This window comes from Syngnathoides biaculeatus, chromosome 3, assembly GCF_019802595.1.
Source record: "Syngnathoides biaculeatus isolate LvHL_M chromosome 3, ASM1980259v1, whole genome shotgun sequence".
NCBI classification, from domain to species: domain Eukaryota; kingdom Metazoa; phylum Chordata; class Actinopteri; order Syngnathiformes; family Syngnathidae; genus Syngnathoides; species Syngnathoides biaculeatus.
Genome location: NC_084642.1, coordinates 6505084 through 6529033, shown reverse-complemented (window position 1 = coordinate 6529033; position 23950 = coordinate 6505084). Strand labels below are relative to the sequence as shown.

The 23950-nt window shown below is 44.9% G+C and overlaps 3 protein-coding genes across 14 annotated transcripts in view; 1 reads left to right on the top strand and 2 right to left on the bottom strand.

Moving 5' to 3' along the window:
• Positions 1-5141, top strand: part of tanc1a (tetratricopeptide repeat, ankyrin repeat and coiled-coil containing 1a) — a 69297-nt gene extending 64156 nt beyond the window's left edge. Inside the window, 6 exon segments of the mRNA XM_061813925.1 lie at positions 113-245; positions 336-371; positions 453-544; positions 1855-2001; positions 2168-2268; positions 2686-5141. Of these exon segments, the coding sequence (XP_061669909.1) occupies positions 113-245; positions 336-371; positions 453-544; positions 1855-2001; positions 2168-2268; positions 2686-4036 (1860 nt within the window). The 3' untranslated portion in view covers positions 4037-5141.
• A 6-nt stretch (positions 5142-5147) lies between these two features.
• Positions 5148-20727, bottom strand: wdsub1 (WD repeat, sterile alpha motif and U-box domain containing 1). 3 transcript variants are annotated; one of them, XM_061813930.1, is made up of 14 exons: positions 20611-20727; positions 19416-19828; positions 19109-19296; positions 18300-18386; positions 18114-18207; positions 17417-17450; positions 16116-16156; positions 15014-15120; positions 14884-14901; positions 13820-13843; positions 11674-11853; positions 9334-9468; positions 7479-7646; positions 5148-7376 (listed from the first exon to the last, which is right to left on the bottom strand). In XM_061813930.1, the coding sequence occupies exons 2-13, from the start codon at positions 19811-19813 to the stop codon at positions 7489-7491; spliced, it is 1464 nt and encodes a 487-aa protein (XP_061669914.1). In that variant the 5' UTR covers positions 19814-19828; positions 20611-20727; the 3' UTR covers positions 5148-7376; positions 7479-7488. The 3 variants fall into 3 exon arrangements, with proteins under 3 accessions (XP_061669914.1, XP_061669913.1, XP_061669915.1); XM_061813929.1 differs by having other exon boundaries at positions 20560-20700; XM_061813931.1 differs by having other exon boundaries at positions 13820-13840; positions 20560-20700.
• Positions 20728-22646: 1919 nt separating this feature from the next.
• Positions 22647-23950, bottom strand: part of baz2ba (bromodomain adjacent to zinc finger domain, 2Ba) — a 127027-nt gene continuing 125723 nt past the window's right edge. For all 10 annotated transcript variants that reach the window (XM_061813915.1, XM_061813914.1, XM_061813917.1 and 7 more), the window contains one exon: positions 22647-23928. In XM_061813915.1, the coding sequence (XP_061669899.1) occupies positions 23772-23928 (157 nt within the window). In that variant the 3' untranslated portion in view covers positions 22647-23771. The remainder of the gene's footprint in view (positions 23929-23950) is intronic.

The window sequence follows — 23950 nt, the reverse complement described above, 5'->3', positions numbered from 1 at the left end:
AGCATTTAAGCTTAATGGAGCGAGCCTGCAAAGGTGGTTCGCTGACCGACGTTCCGAGGATCGAATGCGAGGAGTTTAACTCTCACATGAGGATGTTTCCCTGCATTGCCAGGTGCACTTCCTGCTGGAACACGGCGCGGTCCTCGAGGGGATGGAAAACAACGCAAGCGTGGCCGCGGAGCGGACCGTTGGCTGCCAGAATCCGGCCCTGGTGGCCTCGCTACTCAAAAAAGGCTCCAAGACGGGTACGTGAAAAGTGGGAAAACTAGAAAATGCAGCAGCCGCTTTTGCGGTCTCTTCCCCGTTCTCACGTTTCATCTTTCTCCGTCATCAAGCACAAGGCTACAGAACGGCACCGCACGATCGATCAGGTAGGTGATTTTTTTTTTTTTTTTTTTTTTTCAGTCAAGTCACGCAGAAAACTCGAAACCCATGTGAAACCCTTTTCTCAGGTCACGCCACATGGGCCATGGCTTCCACCAAACCAGACATCCTCCTCATCCTGCTGCAGAAGCTCATGGAGGAAGGAAACATACTTTACAAGGTATTCGGAGCTCAGCCGTTACCGCCACAAAGGAAGTTATGTTCTCATCTTACGTTTGATGCATCGACATTGATTTTTTTTTTTTTTTGTCCCAGATAACAATGTTGAACGATGATTTTTACCTTTCTTCTCTACTGCTGTGTGAAATGTCAGGTGAAAAGAAATGTTTCAAAAGGAAAAGGCGGCCCATAATTTACATTTCAAGACATTGAAATTGATTCAAAAATGATGGCAGCAGAACAATGGTGAGGTGTGCCTTAGGTGTGTCAGAAGAATTTAATGTGGAGGTGGGACTGCATCAGGGATCCGCGCTGAGCCCCTTCCTGTTTGCGGTAATAATGGAGAGACTGACAGATGAGGTTAGACTGGAATTCCCTTGGACCACGATGTTCGCAGATGATATTGTGATCTGCAGTGAAAGCAGATGGAATGAAGATTAGCCGAAGTAAAACAGAATATATATGCGCGAATGAGAGGAGCGGAGGAGGAAGAGTGAAGCTCCAGGGAGAAGAGATGGCGAGGGTGGACGACTTCAAATACTCGGGGTCAACAATACAGAGCAATGGAGAGTGCGGTAAGGAAGTGAAGAAACGGGTCCAAGCGGGGTGGGGAACAGTTGGCGGAAGGTGTCTGGTGTTCTATGTGACAGAAGAGGCTCCGCTAGGATGAAGGGCAAAGTTTACAAAACGGTGGTGAGGCCGGCCGTGATGTACGGATTAGAGACGGTGGCACTGAAGCGACCACAGGTGTTAAGAGAGGAGGATGCACGTGATAGGCTTCGATGAAAAAGATGACACGCTGTGGCGACCCTTAAACGGGACAAGCCGAAAGAAAAAGAAGTTATCAATGAGACAGAGACGGTCCTTTGATGGTGAGTTGGGTTAGCGTGTTGGAGAGCTGACGTTAGCTAGCCAGCCAGCCACTACGTTGCGCGCGATTACTCAAAGACAACCCAACAAAACATTTTATTGACAGGGAGAAAATGTCTTCCACAAAGCAGATGACGAAGGTTTGGGTCCCAGTTTATCCCTTTAGAAGTGGCTACTATGCATTCTTGCAATCTTCAGTTCTGATGGATCGTGAAGATTATTTGAAGAAAATTTCCAAAACACAACAAAACGTTTTTGTTATGAGTTCAGTTCAAATCAGCGGTAGTCCATCACTTATCTTCCACCCCGAAAATATCCTTGGCACTTATAAAACAATGAATTCAGATGATGTTCACGTCGGATCTTCTCATGGATAAGAAAGGACCCCATGCAGTTTTTCCATCCGTCTCCCGTCTCTCTCGCTTCTTGTGTGCCGAGCAGAAGGGACGCATGAAGGAGGCCAGCCAGCGTTACCAGTACGCTTTGCGGAAACTGCCCCGGGAGGGCCAAGGGGAGGAACTCAAGGGGCTCAAAGACCTGAGGGTGTCTCTCTATCTCAACCTGTCCCGCTGCCGGAGAAAAACCAATGTAAGGTTGTATCATACACACTCGGGTTTAATAAATAACTGTTCAAGGTTTCACTCATTTTGCACAACTTGTTCTTAAACCGAGAACTGACCGGCAAAGTTACAACCCGTGTTTGCTCCATCCCTTTTCCATTCTACTCGACTCTACTGTTGTTGTGAAAACTCAGGACTTTGGCATCGCCGAGGACTTTGCAACAAAAGCTCTGGACCTGAAGCCCAAGTCCTACGAGGCCTATTATGCAAGAGCACGTGCCAAGAGGAGTAGCAGGTACGAAGATATGCAATAGATCAGGGGTGTCAAACTCGTTTTTTTTTCTCGCGGGCCACGTTGTAGGTACAGATTTCCCCAGAGGGCCGTTATGACTGTTACACCATGAAAATCTTTCACCTCATCAAATTTACACATTCAATTTATGAACTCACAAATCAAGGGTAATGGGTTTTCCGTGATACCTCAACATTATCATTTCTTATACGACGATTTGAAATTTTGGTACAGAAAAATCACGGAAGTTGATACACATGATATGCCTTCGCGGGCCACATAAAATCAAGCGGCGGGCCAGATGTGGCCCCCGGGCCTTGAGTTTGACACCGGTGCAATAGATCAAGCACAGCCAAGAATCTGTGACGTCAACGTAATATGATCTGATGTGAACTTGTGGGCTTCAAACGTCTTCGTCAGGCAATTCGCCGAGGCGCTGGCAGACCTCCACGAAGCGGCGCGACTCTGCCCGTCCAACCGGGAGATCCGTCGTCTGCTGGTACGAGTGGAAGAGGAGTGCACGCATCATCAGAGGATGACCAGCGGCAGTAACGCGTCGCAGAGTTACAACAGCCACCACCACCACCACCACCACCGCCGCCGCCGCACCCCCGAAGACGAGGCGGACGAGAATTCACAGGGAAGTCTGGAGAGACGAATCCCAGAGGAGCCGTCTGATCCACGGCAAGACGACGACGACGACGAGGACGAGGACGAGGACGAAGGGGAAGAGCTGAGCCTGCAATGCGGAAAAGGCTCCGGATTTTGGCCCCTGAATCCGTACGGTCCAAACAGGACTCTCCCTGGAGGTGCGGCGTTTGGGTTAACTGATCAGTCGCCGTGTTTCCCTCAAGAGGAGTACGTTCAGAACCCGCTCTTTATGGACCTGCCTGACCCGCTCGTGACTGTCCACAAGCAAAGTCAAAACCAGAGCGGCAGGACTCATCACCACTGCCACTCCCTGCAGTCCGGGGGCAGGGTGGGCGCCAGGCCTCTCTCTCTCTGCGGACCCTCCAGTCCTCTGCCGGGAAGACACATCTCCACCTCCCTGAGGCCTGCACCCGTGCTGGCTCTTGACACGGAACATTCTGGGCTCAGTCCCACAGAACACTACCTTCCCATGTCACCCAGCAGCTCCTCGCCACCGGGTCCCCTTCAAATGTACCAGCCCCGCTCGTCCAGCTTCTCCAGGGGGTCCGACAGACTTCTGGGACACTCGGTGGCTCTGGATGGCCTGGCGCTTGCTCTGGGCTCGGTTGTGGAGGTCAGAAGGGAGGCCGGCGGAGCAGGAACAGCTGGATCGAGGGGTTCCAGTTCGAGTCAGGCCTCCAGCGGGAACCAGTCAGACAGCGGCAAGCAACAGGCGCTGGACCCTCCGTGCCCCCTCAAAAGCAGCGGCAGCTTCAAGTCCAAAGGCGAGATGAAGCCGCGGCCCTTCATGGGGGTCATGGACAAAGCGGCCCGAGTCCAGAGTCAGCAGACCTCCGGTTTTGGTCGACAGGGCCAAGGAGGAGGGGGCGTGGAAAGTTTCAGCATGTCCGTCATGGACTTCCAGGGCTCCAACAATGACTACAAGCGTTCTTCCTTCCAGGAACCGCTGAGTCAGGACTTCAGAGAGCGGCTGCACCAGCGAGAGGGAAGAGCCGCCGCGTCGTCCCATCTACGTTTTCCCGACGGGAGGCCCAGGCAGGCGAGTCTGACCAGAGACAACCCGACGCTGCATATGGCGCCCATCAAGCCCAAGCGCTCCTTTATCGAGTCCAATGTCTGAATAATTTGTCAAAGCACAAAAAAAAAAAAAAAAAAAAAGAAAGTCGCCTTGCGCTGCAGCGTCGGCTTTGCGGTCTCGCGCCAACCCGTGGTCTGCTTCAGCTTACATGTTTACAGCTAGCTCACTAGTGGATTCAAGACATATACCTTGAGTAGGATTTTCAAATAAGTAGTAGTACATTATCTAAACGCTAGTCCTTAAAGACGGATCTGGGAAGTTTGTAAAGGATAGGAGCCAGGATACTGCCGGGTGGCAGAATGCGAGTGACCTGAACTCACACGATGACAAAAACTCACGCTGGCCCGAAAAGTAAAAAATATTAAAATTAAAATCAGGATACACTGGAACTTATAAGTGAGGAGGAAATAGGCCGCCCGGTGGCGGCGGCGGTCACTTGGAAAGGGGTCAGACAGAAAACCAAAGCACCATCGCTGAGTTTGTGGAAGACATTTTCTCATACCTATGCTTCAATCCCGCCTGTGTGGAGTTTGCATGTTCTCCCTGTGCCTGTGTGGCTTTTCTCTGGGTGGGCACTCCGGTTTCCTCCCACATCCCAAAAAACATGCGACATTAATTGGACACTCTAAATTGCCCCTTGGTGTGATTGTGAGTGCGGCCGTTTGTCTCCATGTGCGCTCCGATTGGCTGGCGACCGGTTCAGGATGTACCCCGCCTACTGCCCGTTGGCAGCTGGGATTGCCTCCAGCACTCCCCGCGACCCTTGTGAGGATCAGCGGCTAAGAAAATGGATGGATGGATGGATATTTCTACAATAGGTTTAAAGCTGTTTTTTTGCCACTCCCAGTTGAAGTTTACTGTCAAACTAAACAAAACAAGAATTACACTTTGTGTAACAAAAAAAAAAAAAACCCACAAAGCAAAATCGCATCTATGTTGGAGGGAAACAATATTAGTGCCGCACCGATGAGCCGAGAAGGGATTCGAGACGTATCAATGAATACTACAGCCATCTTCCTTGTACGGCCCCCCAGGTGTCCAAGGCAGGCACAAACAGCACAATCTCCCTTCAAGTGATGCATCTTTGATTTGACATATTTCATATCTTAACATTCGATCTTCACCGAGTACAATATTACCGAGTGCCAACTTTTTTTTTTTTAAACTTGCGTGGTTACACAATTAATTCAAGTCATATCTCAAGGATGCACTCGACCTTCGTCACTCAAGCAAAGGACATCCGAAGGATCCGCTCGCTAGCTTTTGCCTGTCGGGGAAAACTTTTCGGCTTTCGCCACCCGGAAGAGTCCGTGAAGTCGCGGTGGCTTGCCCGATAGCTGACGTCCAAGTCCAAGAGAGCTTTGCGCACGAATCATAACAATAATAAAGCTCATGCCAGTTGCAGGTTAAGACCATTTTGATTGTCAAGTGTCTTTTAAAAAAAAAAAAAAAAAACATTTATATTTGTATATTATACACTATATTTGCAGATGATATATTTCCTTGTTAGTGGTTCTCTATCAATATTACAGCCTTCAAAAAAAAAAAAAAAAAAATTAAATACATCTGATTTTTTTTTCTCATCCCAATATGTACATGACAATAGAAAAACCTGCTCGTCAATGTTGGTTGCTTCGATATTAACTGTATATTGGATTTATTTTTGCATAGGCCACAACTTGTGAGTTGTTTATTGGTTTTATTGAACACAAAACGGTCAAGAATGTATACATAACAGATTTATGAGAATAACGTCCACAGTTATCATATACACTTTTCATGCTATGGATTACAGAATGTGGTCACCAATAATGTGGTACAATAAAATAATAAGGATCCCTCTGGTTCCTCGTTTATGCTACTTTCAGAGTAAAGTGTACGTTTATGATTATGGAGAGGGAGGAAAAAAAATGAACATGCAAATATATGCACATGAAAGAGAATTTCCTGTGGCAGTTACAGCACAAATTTTGTACGGGTCACAAAAATAATCTGGCAAGCGTTCATTCGTCCAGTTAGAAATGCTGGATCAATATATTGCAAGGTGGAAGGAGAACAGATTAGATGATGATTATTAGTTATTAGAAGAAAAAAATGAAAAACATAAAAAAGACATTTATTATTGTGGTTTTAATATGCACCAGAAATCTGTTTTGCACGTTTCATACAGTTTACCGTAATTCCCGGCCTACAGAGCGCACCTGGTTATAAGCCTCACCAAGTACATTTGTAAAGGAAATACCATTTGGTACGTACATATGCCGCACCTGTCCACATTGTAACACGAGATATTTACAAAGAAAGTACACAGAAAGAGTTTAACGCTAGCGAGGCGCTAGCGTGTTGCTGCTGTGTTACTGGAGTGTCTCAGTGATATTTAAGTTTTAACGCTAGCGCCACACAAAATCTAGCGCAAATGCTAAACAGGCAGTTAAAAGAAAACTTACCGATAAATATCACCGAGACGCGACAGTAACACAGCACCAACACGCTAGCACAACGCTAACAGGGCCGGTAAAAGTCACTTCCTCGGCATATATATTCCACCGGTCTCATTCTTACCTTTACCGCTCGAGTGCCCCCTTGCACAAATTGTCCGCAAGGTTGAAAGCGTGTGGAAAAAAGTCCCGGCTTGTAGGCCGTAAATTACGGTAATTAGGTAATCAAAGTTACCCGAGTTTAGAAGGTAAAACAAGTTAGTTATTATTTCCAAATTAGAATTTAATTGTATATTTGATATTGTAGCGAGGTTTTGTTTTTTCCCCACGGAATACTACTACTCAACTGGGCTAATTTTTTGGATCATATACCGTAATTCCTGTCCTACAGAGCGCACCTGGTTATGAACCTCACCCAGTACGTTGGTAAAGGAAATACCATTTGGTACATACACATGCCGCAGCTATGTAAAAGCCGCAAGTGCCCACATTGAAACACGAGATATTTACCAAGAAAGACTGTACACAGAGAGTTTAACGCTAGCGCCGCCATGTTAACGCTGCCGCGGTATCGCTAACGCTAGTGCTGCGCAAACAGGGCCGGACTGGTTAAAGTCCCTTTCTCGGCACACACGCATACACACACTGGTCTCACTCTTACCTTTTCGGGTCGAGTGCCCCGTTGCAGCCGTTAGAAAAAAATGCACAAATTAGCCGCGTCCCGCCATAAACCCCACGGTTGAAAGAGTGTGAAAAAAGGCCGGAAATTACGGTATTTCTAAAGTAACTCGCGGTAATTTGGACAACTCAGCCCACCTCTAGTTAAGACACGGTATGCATGTATGATGACAGGCGTGACATTTTGGAACATTAAGAGGCAAGCGTGACCATTAAGAGTGCAAACTTTCATCTTGTATCGTGTTGTAGTCTTCACTTAATTGGTTCTGCAAAATGAATAACGATAACAGCGCAGTTAAATCTGCCCGCCCAGAACAACGTGAAATTAATCTGCCCGTGAAACATGACGTGTACATCCGCTGGTGTACCTGAAGTGATTCAGGGGCAGTGGGTGGTCCTCCAGCGGGCGATGGCCATTTTCAGAGTGTGGTTGGGGGTGAGCAGAGTGGTCAGTAAGGGCAGGTTGGTCATCGGGCTGGAGCGGTTCTTGGTGCTGATCCACATCACGATGGCCTCCTTTTCGTATGAGTAGCCATCTACGGGTTTCATTCAAATGATCAGAAGGTGTCTTTGGGATTCCCCTACTTGGATTTTCCACAAAACATCATAATCATTGTATGAAGAATATGTATTTGTTATGCTGTCAGAAATCCATATAGATCTAGCTCATACTTTTTTTTTTTTTGCTGCAAACAGACACCGTAGCTCCACGTGAGCTTGCTTGCAGGGTGGACTGCATTTCATGAGCATCTCGTAGCGTAATTTCCAGCCTATAAACCACGACTTTTATCACAGGCTTTCAATCCTGCAGCTTATGCAGTGATGCGGCTAATTTGTGCATCATTTCGACCGGCCGCAAGGGGGCGCTCTAGTGAAAAGGGTAACAGTGAGATTGAGGGAGTGACTTTGAATGGTACGGTTTTTTTTTTTTTAACCGACCATGTTAGCGCTGTGTTACTGCCGCATCTCATTGATTTTTACCGGTATGTTTTTTTTTTTTTTTTTTTTTTTTTTAAATCGGCCCTGTTAGCGCGCACTCGTTTGTTGGTGCTGTGTTACTGCCGCATCTCAGGGATTTAGGTATGTTGTTTTTTTTTAACAGGCCTTTTAGTGCCGCGCTAGCGTTAGCGCTGCATTATGTTGTTGCTGCCACGTCTCAGTGATTTAGTTTTTTTTTTTTTTTTTTAAACCGGCCCTGTTAGTGCAGTGCTACCATGTTGCTACTGTGTAGCTGGCTGTTTTTTTTTTCCCGGTATGTTTTTTTTTTTTTTTTTTTTTTTTAACCACCCCTGTTCGTGCTACCGTGTTGTTGCTATGATAAGCTAAGACAAGGTATTGATAGGTTACCAATTAACCGTCATGCCTTGCGACGGCCGCCAACTTGTGTGGCATAGAGGTCGGAGAACACAGGTGATAGGTGAAGTGTGAAGTTTTTTTTCTCTTATTAATGTTGCAATTATTATTATTATTATATATATTACAATTATTGCTTTATCATGCATTTGTTTTTATCATCTTTTATCATCCAAATCATTCTGTTTGCGAGCGGCCGTGTGACCCAGCAACACCTTGAGGAGTGATGCACCCCTTTGGACCCCATTGTTATAAATGTTTCCTTTAGTATTCGTTTTTGTATTAATATTGCCATCTGTTCCTCCATTTGAATGTGTAACCTTGTAACCTTTTGTCCTGAGAAACTAATAAAAAGAGGGACACCGGTAAGGCCGACTCAGACGGGTGTTGGAGACGCAGCTGGTCAGCCAAAACTGTTTCTCCGCCGTACGGGGGCCAAATTGAAGACCTCTTCTGGCCCTTCATTTGCTCTCTAGTCCAGCGGTTGGGTTCAAACCTGACAGTTAATTCATCCGATTGGTCTAAGAGCAATGCTGGGACTGTGGTGACATCATCGGAAACCTAGCCATTAAAACTCTTTCTGTGTACCGTCTTTCCCGTAAATATCTCGCGTTTCAATGTGGGTTTCCATGTGGCCACTTGCGCCTTTTACACGTGTGCGGCTTATGTAAGCACCAAATGGTATTTCCTTTACAAATGTACTGGGTGAGGCTTACAATCAGGTGCGCTCTTACGGTTATTCTACCGGTTAGGTGAAATTGGATAATTTGGCGCAGTCCTTAATGGAACGTTCAACGACGTTAAGAAACTTTCCAGAATTTTCCCTCCCCCTTTGCAAGCCGAGTTACGTGCTCCGGACGGGTGGCTCACCGGCGGCGAGGACTGGCTCTCTCATCAGCTCCCTGGTGATTGGACACAGAAACTCGTCAGGAACACCCGAAGACACGGACGCGTTCTTCAGCTCCTCCACCTTCCTCAGGACTTTGCCGCGCTGGCCCACTGATTCTGCACAGAATCGCACTCGTCATTTTGACCCGGGAACGTGAAGCGGAACGACACGGAGTGCCAAACGTACGAGAACGCCGATTTGGGACTGAAGATTTGGAACATTTGCTCTGCAGTTGTCGGTCTTGTGTGGCCAACATGAGCGTGGGTGAGCGTCAACGTGGACGGCAGCGCCATCGATGACTGGACGTGCGAATCGCGCTCAAATACCGCGCAGACACCTTTGTGTGCGCTCAATGAAAACGCCTTGCCAACTGGGAACCGCATTTTAAGATTGGGGGGGGGGGGGCGTTTTTCTATGTGTGCTCATTAGACTACTAGTGCACAGGTAGAACAAAGATTTAACTAGTAATGTCTTCTCCACAACAGGTCACTGATGGTGTAGTGCACAGGTGTCAAACTCAAGCCCCGGGGGCCAGATGCGCCCGCCGCGTGATTTTATGTGGCCCGCAAAGGCAAATCATGTGTATCAACTTCCATGATTTTGGTTCAAATCTGTGCCAAAATTTAAAATTGTCATGTCATAAATGATGACCTTGAGATGTTGCACACATTTTTGTTTGACCAAACATCGACGAGAGTTGAAAAACCCATCACCCTTGATTTCTGATTGGTCTCAGTCATAATGGCCCTCTGAGGGAAAGCGTAACTACAATGTGGCCCGCGATAAAAACGAGTTGGACCCCTCTGGTGTAGTGGTACACACGCCTGCCTTTGGGGCGGGCGGCGTGGGATCGATTCCCGGTCAGCGATGGTGTCAATATCTGCCCTGCGACTAGCTGGCGAGAAGTTCAGGATGTAGTCCACCTTTCGCCCAAAGCTAGCTGGGGTAGGCAACCCTTGTGAGGATAAGCGGCTTGGATAATGATGACATGACATGATGTGACATATGACATTTCAGTACAACAAATACAGCATACTTGTAGGAGAAATATATGCTACTGTGTACTAGTGAAATGACCGATGTTAACTAGCATAATTGGATAATGTCACTAGTAAGACTAGCACACAGTTATCATCTGTTGCAGTTTTGCCTTACTTGTAACATTTGGGCGGCACGGTGTCTCAGCTGGAAAGCATTGGCCATAAAGTTCTGAGGACCTGGGTTTAATCCCGTGAGGATAAGCGGCAAAGAAAATGGATGGATGGATCGGAACATTTGGTTGCCAAAGTTGTACGATTAGGATCAGATTCAGATTCAGAATCAGAATCCGCTTTAATAGCCATGTTGTCCTAACTAGTAAGATCATTCTTTGCACTGGTGGAACAAGTCGGCCACAATTGTACAGTTACAGATTTTAACTGGGTCAAATATTTTTACTAGTGCAGCGCACTTGTTTCCTACTACTGTAAGCTTTAATTGTGTACTAACAGGGGCCAAAAGTGGCACTAGTAGAAGAAAGAGGTTACTAGTAAAGGAAGAGTTTTTCTATTAAGAGCATGATGGTTACCTGGACCTTAAGCCGGATATCAGGGGTCTGGAATAAATGCTCAAACGGCTTTTCCCCTATAGGATTTGATATCCCTCCCACTTTTGATGAAAGACACCATTTCATTTATCGCCCCGGCTAAAAGACGGACTTATCTCGCCGTTTGCCGCCATCCTCCGTTTTGTGAAAACGGAGAAGCGAGCGGCCCGGAAGCTGCGTAAATGCGACGACGAGCTGCCGCCGGCGACAACAATAGCGCGGCGGTCCGACAAAACAATTGTTGACAACGCCGTCCAAAATGTGACAAGCTGCCATTTCACGGCTTTGGACCGAGAGGGACGAATGATGAGTGCTCCTGATAAAAAGCACTTATAGGGATTGGGTTGTATCGGGAGCGCTTCAGAAGGGTCACGAGTGCCGCAGTCAGTAAAGCTTTAATGCTTTTTCCGTCGCGGTCTCGACGTGACGCAGAGTAAAACCCACATTAACCTTCCTTTTACGGCGGAGGACTCAAGCTCAACTTATCTGGGGGCCGCTGGAGATTTAAAAAAAAAAAAAAATATATATATATCTATATATTTTTTTTTAACAGTTCAGAACAAGATTGTAAAGCCGGTCTTCTGTCTCATCTCCACGGTATTTCGCACACTCAGTATTAACATGGACGCATGATGCTGCATTTGCGTCAGCGTCGCAACTTTCTCCGCCCAAAACACTTTGTGAGGCCCGTGAACTCGGAAACGGTCCTCCCCTCACCCCCCCCCGCCCCCCTCACCTATGTGCAATTCCGACAGCAGCGACTCCTTGGTGAGGCCGAGCAGCTCGAGCCCGTCTATGTTGTTGGTCCTGAACGTGTCCACCAGTGACCCGAGCCCCTCCTCCGACAGCCACGCCGACACGTCCTCCTCCGACCAATCGCTGACCAGCAGCTTGGAGCGACCCGCCGACGTCGACCCTGAGAGGACAAAAACGGAGTGACGGCTGAGCAACCCCCCCCCCCCCCCACCCCACCCCACCCCACTCCACACGCTTGATTTAAAAAGGCCAAATGTTATCTCAGAGTCCCGCCGACTATCGATTCCGAGAGGTGCGGCTTAACTAGCTGGGACACTTTATGGATTCATCCTGAGAGCTTTCATTGACATTTTCATCGACAAAGGACGAAAGTATAAAAGGTGGAGAGTGCACATGTGCGGACACATCAAAAGCTGACATGCGCTGCAGAAAAAAAAATAAAATAAAAAAATAAAAGCATTGGGCAGAGGTCTTGGAGCAGGTGCCTTGAAAGACCGGCCTTTGTATGCCGGCACCGAAAAGAACCTTTATAAAAATCCAAAATAAAAAATTCAAATAAGTGAACCCGCGTTGATCGTGCGGGAAACGTTCCAGACCCGCCCGCGAAAAGCCACAATATACAGAGACCAAATATATTTATATATAGTTTTACGCCTTAAACACATTTAAACCCAGTAGGATGCGCTTGAGTTTATCAAAAAGAATTTTTCAAAGTACCGTAATTCCCGGCCTACAGAGCGTGCGTGGTTACAAGCCTCACTGAGAACATTTGTAAAGGAAATACCATTTGCTACATACATACGCCGCACACGTGTAAAAGCCGCAAGTGCACACATTGAAACACGAGATATTTACAAAGAAAGATGGTACACAGAAAGAGTTTAACACTCGCACGGCAAGCGCTGACGCTAGTGCTAACGCTAGCGTCGCGCTAAAGCTAGCGCTAATGCTAACAGGGCCGGTGTGACAGTCTTAGCGCTCCTCCGTGCTGAAAAGTCTCCTTGTGATTAATGCGCGTGCGTTACTAACAGGGGAACTCTGGGTACGTAGCGGACGCTGACTGGGAAATCCCCCGGTCTCATAGTTCCCCTTCTTCTACTTAGCGTTATATCTTAACCCTAACCTTAAAACAAAAGTTGATAAAAAAGATACAAATATATGCAGCTGTGTAAAAGCCTCAAGTGCCCACATTGAAATACGAGAAATTTAAAAAGAAAGACGGTACACAGAAAGAGTTTGGTGCGTGATGTTAATGCTCGTGCTAACGCTAGCGCCGCACTAAAGCTAGAGCCAACGCTAACAGGGACGGTTAAAATAAAACTTACCAGTAAATATAACTGAGACACGCCAGTAACACAGCAGCAACACTCGAGGGCAGCGTTAACAGGGGCGGCAAAAGTCACTTCCTCGGCACATATATTCCACCGGTCTCACTCTTAACTTTTTCGTTCGAGTGCCCCCATGCAGCCGTTCGAAAAAATGCCCAACTCAGCTGCATCGCCGCATAAACCGCAGGGTTGAAAGCGTGTGAAAAAAGTCGCAGCTTGTAGGCCAGAAATTACGGTACGTTTTTTTTGCCCATCCTCACTCTCTTGCTGTCAAGATATCATGTAACGCCTTTCTGAGAGAACGAAAAGAATCTCATCCAAAACGGGCAAAATGTGCTCGCTTCCGAAAGCTGTTCATTTAACACTCCCGGTTGAATTTTACTGACATTAAAAAAAAATGAAAACCAAATTAAACTGCCTTTTTGATCACCAAAGTAGTCAACCAATTATTATGCAGTATCGTTGGGTGAACGTGGACGAGCTTAATGCTAACAAAGCTGAAACTGAAATTTGCACTGCGTGTACGGAAAACCTTCAAACTGCTTCTTGAACACAAACGGAGCAGCAACACATGCAACATTACTCACAGGGCGCGATGATGAATTTTAATTAGGCTTTAGGGATTGCCGACGGAATTTGAATTGACTATAATTACATTACAGACAACACGAATTGAGATTTACTTTTGTCTTATTTTCAATTTTTGTGGTGGTCGGTCACTCTGCCGTCAGGGGCAGAGTGCAAAGATAGAAGCTCATTTGCTTTTTTTTCGGGTTTGTAACAAAAGTAAGACCCTACCTTGACATGACACAGTGGACTCTTCTGGAAGAGATACAAAGTTGCAGGTTAAAAACATTTCTAGGAGTATAAAGTTTGTGCACCTACGTCATGAAATCACGTGACTTTTGTTGACCTCGCCATATTGCCGGTCAAGCTAAGCATTGCTCAATGCTAAGTCGGTTGTAAACGACATGTCTTATAGCACGACGCCCAGACTCTTGTCCGATACCGTTTGTCATTTAGAAGGTGAAAATAAACGACAGTACGTGGAAAAAGTAGACAAACTCGGCATAGAGGACGCGTATTTAATGCCAAAGTTGATGTTTTTGCTGATAAGAAATTGGACTGTTAATTCGATTTCTGCTTATCTTGATCTACACATGGATCCGGTGAGTACGTCGTCGAGATTTACACGGAAAAGATTGAAAGGGTATAAAAGTCTGGATGTCTCATATGAATACTTTGTTGCTGGATCTGTTCTCAATCGGGAATAAATCCCAAATAGTGACGGTTTTGACGGCTCGTGAACGCGGAAGCGTATTCGGCCACACGTTAACCTTTGCCGGAATCCGTCGATCTTTTCAGCTAGTATTCAATACAAATATCACCAATATTTAAATGGTTTTACACAAACTCGCATTCATTAAATATGATTGGGAAAAAAAAAAAAAAAAGAAGTATGCCGTCGTCTCCACAGAACGTACAAGGAAGTGTATTGCAGCCACACGTTAACCTCCGTAAACCTCTGGGACAGAATTTTTTTTTTTTTTTAATACGCATTGCTCTCAAATAAGCCAACTTGGCATTATAAATACTTCTTGGAATATCTCTCTCATCTGTTGTGACAACCGACAGCACAACAGGTCTCGGGTATTGTAAATATTCAACGTCTCCCGCAATGTCGAGCAGCTCTGTTTGTCCGGCAATGTGGCGCCGTGAAAATGGTGACGTCACGTGCACGAGCTCTATAGAGAATACAAAAATGTGTATGGCTTCGTGGAACAAATCATAAATTTTACTGGAGCACCCAGCGCATTCTATAACAACAAATAACATTTGACTTTTAGGGGGGAAAAGCTTACCAGGCAGTGACTTTCCAGCTGAGGTGCAGCAAAGCACGGTGGGAAAAATAATAACAACAAAAGAGTGAGAGAAATGACACAGAATGTAAACGAGCCAAATTCCACGACGAGGAGCCGGCGTCGCTCTCACCGTGGCCACTCGATCCATCTTCCACCCTCCAGATGTTCACCGTCTTATCCATGGACCCCGTGGCGATTAGCGGCGAGCTTGGCGAGAAGGAACACGCCGTCACGTACCTGCGGCAAACGATGGCCGTCATTGCAACTTCGCTTCCGTTTGCGCCGAACCAGGCGACGAGTACATTGCGTGTAAATTGCAGATGATTTCACAATTTTATTATCGTGACGGAAATGTTCTGACCGAATCTGTTCTGACATGATCCAATTGGTGTTGTCGTAATGTCAACCGATGCCGTCAAATCTGGAGAGACTTCTTCAGCACTACAGTTGAAATTATCCTACGCGACTCACTAAATTGCAGTTATAGTACGCAATCGTGGCGGAGGATAAAGAACATACTCTGTTCTTGTGACGTTTGTTATTGCACGGCACTTTAGTTTTCAAACATCTGCCGTTTAGGGATTATCACTACCGCGACATCGATGCTAGTTCCGTTAGCCCAACTATTGTGTTTTGCATTGTGCGCTACCATTAAGCTAGTTGACTTTCCCAAATTATCTTGTTTGATATACACAAACCCGGGGTTGTGGGTTCGTATCCCGCTGGGGCCTCCACTCCCTGAGAAGGGTTGCGTCAGGACTGGCATCCGGCGTAAAAATTGTGCCAAACATATATGTGCGTTCATCTGAGATGACACGCTGTGGCGACCCCGAAAGGGACAAGCCGAAAGAAACTTACTTTATTATACACGCAACTTGGAATTCTACTAGAATTAGATTCTATGTATTTGATTCGGTAGTTTATAGAAGATACAGTTTTCTCTAAAATACTGTAACATTTGGTGCCTCAGTTTGTTTTGAATAAAAACACCACCTATCTATCTATCTATCTATCAAAAGCCTTCTCAACACTCTATCTTTTAATTTCCAATTACATAGTGCGCCTAAACAACGCGTGAGCTATTAGGCCGGCTTGATAGACGAGATATCGTAACGAAAGGTCGGTCGTGGTTGGGCAAAAATAAGACAAATAATACAATTGGAATACAAATTTCCCAATGACACATCATGAAGTGTAATTAATGCGTTTGCTTTGCTTCTTGGAGGTCGTACCGCTCATGTTGATTCAACGTGTAAAGCAACGCAGCATTTTTCTGAAAAAAAAACAAAAAAAAATGTATTAATAAATGTTACGAGAGGCACCATAATGTACGATGTACTGTATAGGCCCAAATTAACGTTCACCCATCACACTACTACAATACGCTCACATTTACGGCAGTTTATCTGGGAGCCAGTTCAACAGCAACGCTGGCAACGGGCAGAGGGAGGCGAAGCCAATCAGATTCAAAAAAGATGAAAGTGTGCTGTTCTCTCTCTCTCTCTCTCTCTCTCTCTCCTCTCTCTCTCTCTCTCTCTCTTTCTGTATGTAAGAGGTTTTCAAGTGTGGGATGGTTTTTTTTGGTTTAGTTTTTTTTTTACAGGTGTGCCTGAGAGGTTTTCCCAATGGGCCTGAAAGTGCTAAACTGCGCCTGTGAGATAAATCTGAGTTCTTTTGGTGTGTGAGAATTTTGGGGCCACATTGGAGGGTTTTTTTTTGGTGTGTAAATTTATGTTTGTTTTTTTTTTTTTTTATGAGTACTTTTGGGTCTCCTCGTTAGTATAGCAACAGTATCTCTGCCTGTCACGTAGAAGACGGGCGTTCGATTCCCTGATTGGGAGTTTGTGTCTTGGAGCTTTTGGGCGGGACGGTGGATCAGCTGGTAAAGCTTTGGCCTCACGGTTCTGAGGACCAAGGTTCGATCCCGGACCCACCTGTGTGGCGTTTGCATGTTCTCCGCGTGCCTGCGTGGGTTTCCTCCGGGCGCTCCGGTTTCCTCCCGCATCCCAAAAAACATGCAACATTAATTGGACGCTCTAAATTGCCCATAGGTGTGATTGTGAGCGCGGCTGTTTGTCACCATGTCCCCTGCGATTGGTTGGCGACCAGCTCAGGGTGTACCCCGCCTCCTGCCCGGTGACAGCTGGGATGAGCTCGTGACCCCCGTGAGGATAAGTGGCAAAGAAAATGGATGGAGTACTTTTGAGTCAGTTTTTATGGGTGGGAGGCTCGTGAGAAAGGTTTCTTGGTTTCTGTGTGACGGTTTATTAGCATGAAAAATTTTGTGTGTGAGAGAAGTGTTTTTAGTGTGTGTGAGTTTCAAGTTTGTGCAAGTGATTTTTGGTGTACAAGAGGTTTTTTTGTTGGTGTATCAGAGAGATTTTTGGGGGGGCGTGACTATTTTTTTGGGTGGGTTTTTGGTGAGTGCGTGAGATATTCAGGTGGGATTGAGGGGTTAATGTTAGTTTTTTGACCTACACGGCACTTCATAACAATGAATTTGAACATGGGGATGAATATAGGAGGAACTCACCGCGTCATAGACAGTCACGGTTTTGTCCACAGAGCTGCGAATAAGATTCAAAACAATGTTTCAAAAAAACGTTTTCGTGTCAGACGTCGAGCGATACATTGACCCATGTCTCCCTCTCGTGGTCACACTCAGTAGTGCAATTCTATTCATCAACTGGGATAAATTAGTAATATCCCATCAAGCAAACAACAACACAGGACATAAAGAGTAAAGCAAAAACAGCCACAACGCACAAAAAAACAATACATAATCTACATAACAAATGCACACAAAACTCTCTCTATGTATACTTGTATTTAAAATGCAAATGTCAAAGATGACACATTTTCACAGCTCAGAAAAGGCGTCTCACTTCAGAAAAAGCAGTAGAAAAAATGTGATATAATGTCAAAGGGCATCATGCATAATGCTTTGCCAGTAATTTCACTCATTATGTTCCTTATATCACGCACAGTGCAATTCATTTTTTTTTTGCAAGTTTTTGCACTTGAAAAGTTTGTTGTGAATGACAAAGTGTTAAACAGTCAAATGGTACGTCTGCATTTTATATCTTTGCTGTTGTAATGTTGTAAGGGTTATGGGACCAAAAAAACTGATGTAACTGAATTTATTATATATATTTTTAATTAATCGGCATCAAAAAAAATTCATATCGGTTGGGCCCGAATAATAGTGCTGGCCAGTCCTCCCGTCTTACCCTGAGACAAGCAGTTGTCCATCTGAGGAGTACGCGCATGAGAGGACAGGGGCCGACTGGCCCGTCAGTGTGTGCACGAGTTGCATCCTGAAGGCTACAAAAGAGGTAAAAAAAACAAAACAAAAAACAACAAGTTGAGATGGACGAGATCTTGCGTGTTTTGTGACTTCCTCTTTTGTGGATTACCTCCAGAACTCAGTTTGTTCACGGCCCAGATCTTCACGTGACTGTCCTGTCCACATGACGCCAAATGGAACCGCACAACTTGGCCGTCTGCGAGGCGAATTACCAATGACTTCCACAATCGGAGGCTCATCGAATGACTGTTAGAAAAAGGCTCATACAGTAAAGCCTCAATTCTCAAACGTTCCCGTTTTCGAACGAAAATCGTTACTCGAACGCCCCCGACAAAACCCGGAAATTACAATGTGTGCGGCGCACAGACGTGTCCCGAGAGTGAATGTTGTTTTTCTTCTTATGGGGAACTACCGTATGAACCCCCAATCATGGCTCCAAAGAAGGCAACTTGCTTGTTTAAAGTTATTCTGCACTTTTGTTAATAAAAAAAAAAAAAGTTAACAAGCCCGGGGGCCGAGTCGCTACAGATACGGCAATGCGCTCCCAGCCTATCGTACTCTACTACTAAAGCATACATTTTCAGTAAAATATATATTTCTTAAATTATTTTATTATTAAAAAAGTATTCAAATTATACATGTATTTCCACTATGCAGTTTATTATCAGGAAAAGCGAAAACAAATGCTTTAGAAAGCCTAATTTTTTTAGGCTTGGAACGCATTATTTCTTTTTCCATTCATTTTAATGGGAAACATTGATTTGGTTTTCGAACAATTCCCTTTTGGAACCGTTTTCTGGAACGGATAGTGGTGTAGAACCGAGGCATCACTGTCGTCCCTGCATCTCTGTTGCAGCCCACTGATAACAACATCTACTGTATAAACAACATAAAATAAGTCAATAATTTGTCTCTGACCACTGAAGATGTCTGGAGCGAAGGTGCAGCAGGTGACGCCGAGGTCGTGGGCGTTCTTCTCCGCGAGGCGCTGATTCATATCCAGGTCCCACACACGCAGGTCTCCGTAGGTGGAGCCGGTGACAAATATCTGGCCGCACGGGCTGAACGCGCACGCCACCATTGTTGTGTCACGCACGCAGCCGGTCCTTCGCGAACAGGAGAGACACCGAGACAAGAAAAACTTTCTATACTGCCGATTTTCACAGCGTGGGTGCGCCTGGAACGTAATTCCCCGCACGAAACGGGTTTTCCTGCACTGACAAACCTCCGCAGCTGCCTGGATGGGAAATCCCAGAGAGCCAAAGAACCGTCAGACGCACCAGAGACCAGATGGGCCGAGTCCGGGGACAGCACGCAGATCCGGACGGGGCTGCGACCGGGATGCTCCAAGACGGCCTCGATCTCCCCGGTGACCATGGACCACACCAGCGTGGTGGCGTCCGTGGAGCACGAGGCCAGGAACTGTCCGCAGGGGCTGAAGCAGCAGCAGTGGACGCTGTAGCCGTGCCCTTCCAGCGGCGAGAAGGCCAGCTCCGAGAAGTCCCGGGTGTTGTACACCCGCACGGTCTTGTCCCCGGAACATGTCGCTAGCAGTTGCGCGGAGAACGCGCACCAGTTGACGTCATCGCGGTGGTCTTGTAAAGTGCAAATCAGGGACACCATTTGGAGGGGACTACGCTGCGGAAAGTAACGAGCACAGCAACGTCAAAATCGGTGATTCTCTAGTACAGTTTATGGCAAGCAGCACTCATTGTATATACTTCAGCTTACGGTTCATGTACTAGTATGTTCTGCCATCCTAGTGATTAGACAACTTTGGCATACCAGCAGTACTAATAACATGTACTTGTCCTACTAATGGTGTTTGATTTTACTGTTGTATGACGTTTTTGCACATTAGTAGGACAAGTACATGTTATTAGTACTACTGGTATGCCAATTTTTGTACTAGTGCACGCTGGGCAGTCCACTCACCGCTCTTAGATGTCAACTAGTGCACAATTTAGCCACACTAGCAACATGTAGTTGTCCTGTTAGTATGCCCAAATTTTCCCTGGCCGGATATAAAATAAATTAGGACCTAACCTGGTTGTGTTCAGCAATGTCTGTTATGAAGTAGCGTCATGTAGCGAGGACAACTCGTCCACTAGTACATGGACCTTAACCCGAATGTCATTGATAAGAAATAAATGCTGGAATTTTTTCCCATATTGACGTCAAATGGCTAGAAAGCAAGAACACCGTGTACCGTGGAGGCTATTCATATCTGTATTTGCCTTTAATAACGTGTATCAATATTCCGCAATAGTTTAGAAAGATTAAAACGAGAAAGACTGCAAAGATTGTCAGACTCGAGCCCAGATAACGGAACCGAGCGATAAATTCAGTTTAAATTCAACAATATTTACCTCCAGCACGTAATGAAAATGTAACGCAGGTAACAAAAAAGGAGTAAAAACCTTGAAACGCCTGTAAAATTACTTGACTTTACCGCTTTTCTCTTCGTGCTTTTGGCTCAACGCCTTTTACTTCCTGTTTACAGTTAACGGTGACGTCACGTGAAGACGAAACACGTGATCTTATCTTGGATTCGGGAAATTTGCCGGGACGAACCACTGGAAAAAAAAAAAAAAAAAAAAAGATTGAGTGAATCCATTGGCAGCCATCTTGGTACCCCTAAAACGCCTGGATTATGGCGGGGTTTTTCCCTCAAAATTTGGCATCTAGAATTAAAACTGGTCATGTGATCTTGACGTCTTTTCAGTTCTGGTAACATGAAGGATTTGAATTCGATTTGGTAAGCCAAAAAAATGTGAAGTGCAAAGGAAAGACACTAAGAAACCTTGCGTATTACCTCGGGCCCGATTTCCGTGACGTTAACTTTTCCCAAAATATGCTGTGAAGCACTATCATCATAACATTGCAAAGAACAAGCATTTTGTCATAAAAACGTTCAATTTCAAGCCCATCAGTTCGATATATTTTTGTAAATAAGATCTCGCAATGGGAATACACGCTAAACGCGTCATATTTCAGACAGAAAATTTAAACTTTTCCTCACATTTGAAAATCAAATTCAATTAGACGAGTTCTGTATTATGAAATTCATCAAGAATTTCACAGAAGATGTTGTTTTCTTGCTTGTCTACTGATGAAGTTTGGGAAAATATTTACATCACTTTTGCAAAAAAAAAACAAAACACCGGGCTATAAATGTGAAGCAAAGTGAACAGTGAAAAACCTCAAACCAAAATCTCTTTAAAAAGAATTAAGATCATCAGAAAATAAAAAAAAAAAAACCTCTACAAACTTTAACAGTGTCAAAGTAAATCTTTGTAACTTGACTGGAAATGTAGCATTTTTCATCGCTTTAGTTTAAGAAAAAAAAAAAAAAAGCATTGGCTAAAACTTAGTCAAAAATTGTTTTGCGAACACCGGCATGGAAAATGTCTTTAATAAAGTTTCCAATTTAAAAAACACAGAAAATTAAAAAAAAAAAAAAAACTCTACAAACTTTAACAGTGTCAAAGTAAATCTTTCTAACTTGACTGGAAATGTAGCATTTGCATCGCTTTAGTTTAAGAAAAAAAAAAAAGCATTGGCTAAAACTTAAAACGTCAAAAATTGTTTTGCGAACACCGGCATGGAAAATGTCTTTAATAAAGTTTCCAATTTAAAAAACAATGAAAAACATGACTTCAATTTTTTTAAATGTCTCCATTTCAACGGGACTTTTAATGGAAAACGTGCATTTGTTAGGTAGAAATTTGGACAATGTTCAGAAAACACCCTTAAAATCCATCCATCCATTTTCTTCACCGATTATCCTCACGAGGGTCACGCAGGGGGAGTGTTGGAGCCTTTCCCAGCTATCAATGGGCACGAGGTGGGGGACAATCTGAACTGGTTGCCAGCCACTCACATAGACAAACAGCCACACTCACAATCACACCTCGGGCCAATTTAGTGTGTCCAATGAATGTTGCATGTTTTTGGTATGTGTGAGGAAACCGGAGTGCCCGGAGAAAACCCACGCAGGCACGGGGAAAAACGTGCAAACTCCTCACAGGTGGGGCCGGAATGGAACCCACGTCCTCAGAACCGTGAGGCCAACGCTTAAGTTGGAAATATTTTGCGTCTGTGGACGACAAACCGGCGAAACAGGGTACTCGTCCTCTCGACAACCGCGGGGAAAACAGTACTCAAAGAACACCAGTTCAAGAGTTTTACATTGAAAAACATCCTTTTAATAGGTCCGTGCCACACACTAGTGAAAAATAAAGCTCCTACAAAAGAATGATACTTTTATTCCACATTATTTTAAATAAAGTAACTTCAAGTACTTTCGACTTGGTACAAAAAAATCTAGCTGCCTCCATCAGGCCACAACACACAGCAAAGGTTCAACACAGTGGTTACAAATGGCCTTTAGGTCCTCTGGCAGATGGTGAGGAAAAAAACCGCTGGCGCGCGCCAACCCGAGCGCGCTCAATGCTTGTTCCTTTTTTTTTTTCTTTTTTTTTTAACTCTTCGACGGTGAGGAATGATGTCTGTGTCATTGTCCAACTTTTGGAGGCCTTTGTTGGATTGAAATCATATTAAAACAAAACAAACAAAAAAATGTCAAAAACATAAACATCCCCTACATGCCCCTGTTGGAAGGGTAGGCACTACCAAGATTAAGGATACCACAGTGTTTGCAGAGGATATGTATATACTGTACAAACAATATTTATCATGGGTTTTTTTTCTCCATCACGTTCACTAAAATAGAATGCTACAATCATTCTAAGGCATAAACAATATCTTAATATTCTTAAACCATTTGTACACATCGTTTCAAACAAGACAAAATATTGACATTAATAAACAGTATATACACACGAAATCGCCGCCGTCTTAACTGTCCCGCCGCTCTCCTCGCCGATAAATGCGGTTGAAACAAACGAACGCAGTCCTCCGATGCCCAAAAGCACTCAACAGTGTAAACAGATTTTTTTTTTTTTTTTTTCTTGGCTTCGTTTGATATTTGGGTGGGGTGGGGGGGTCGGGGGCGGGAGAGAAAAAAAAATTAGAACACAGACACATTCCTTTTTCGATTCAAAGCAGTTACGCAGAGTCTTCCTTTTCATAGAAAATGAAGTGGACCTTGATTCATAAATAATTATTAAAAAAAATTAAATACATTCACTATAATACGATTAAATAACAACCCCCCAAAAAAAAAGAAAAAAAAAAAAGATATTTACAGGTAGTGGAAAGTATTCTAGCGCAGACACATCAGTGAGAATTCATTCAGTGCAGTGTTCCGACACAGGGAGTGATATTGCACTACGGTACCCCCGTTTTTTGTCTTTTCTCGAAGAGTCTTTTGGGGTTTAGGATCCCTGTTGTAATAAATCCAGCGCACTTCATGTAACAAACTCTTTGTGATTTCACGGCGGCATCGACGATCTCCCCTGCTGGCGGAGCCACATTCTGCTCCAGAGAATGAAATTAAAACCTGCTGCCCCCGATAGGAAAAGTAGAATGTATGCGCGTGTCTGTGTCTGTGTGTGTGTGTGTGAGGATAACCAGAATTTTCTTTTCTCTTTTTTTTTTTTTTTTTTAAACGTGGATCTTAGTTTGTTTGTTTCAGAAGCTCAGTCCAGCGCTTCTCGAAGAACTTCCTCATGTTGTGGCCGGCTCGACCGATGTCGGAATTGTCCTCGTTGAACTTTTCGCAGTTGTCAAACACCAAATTGACGTCGATGATGAAAGTCTCCAGGTTTTGATACCTAAAAGGGGGGAGAAACCCGG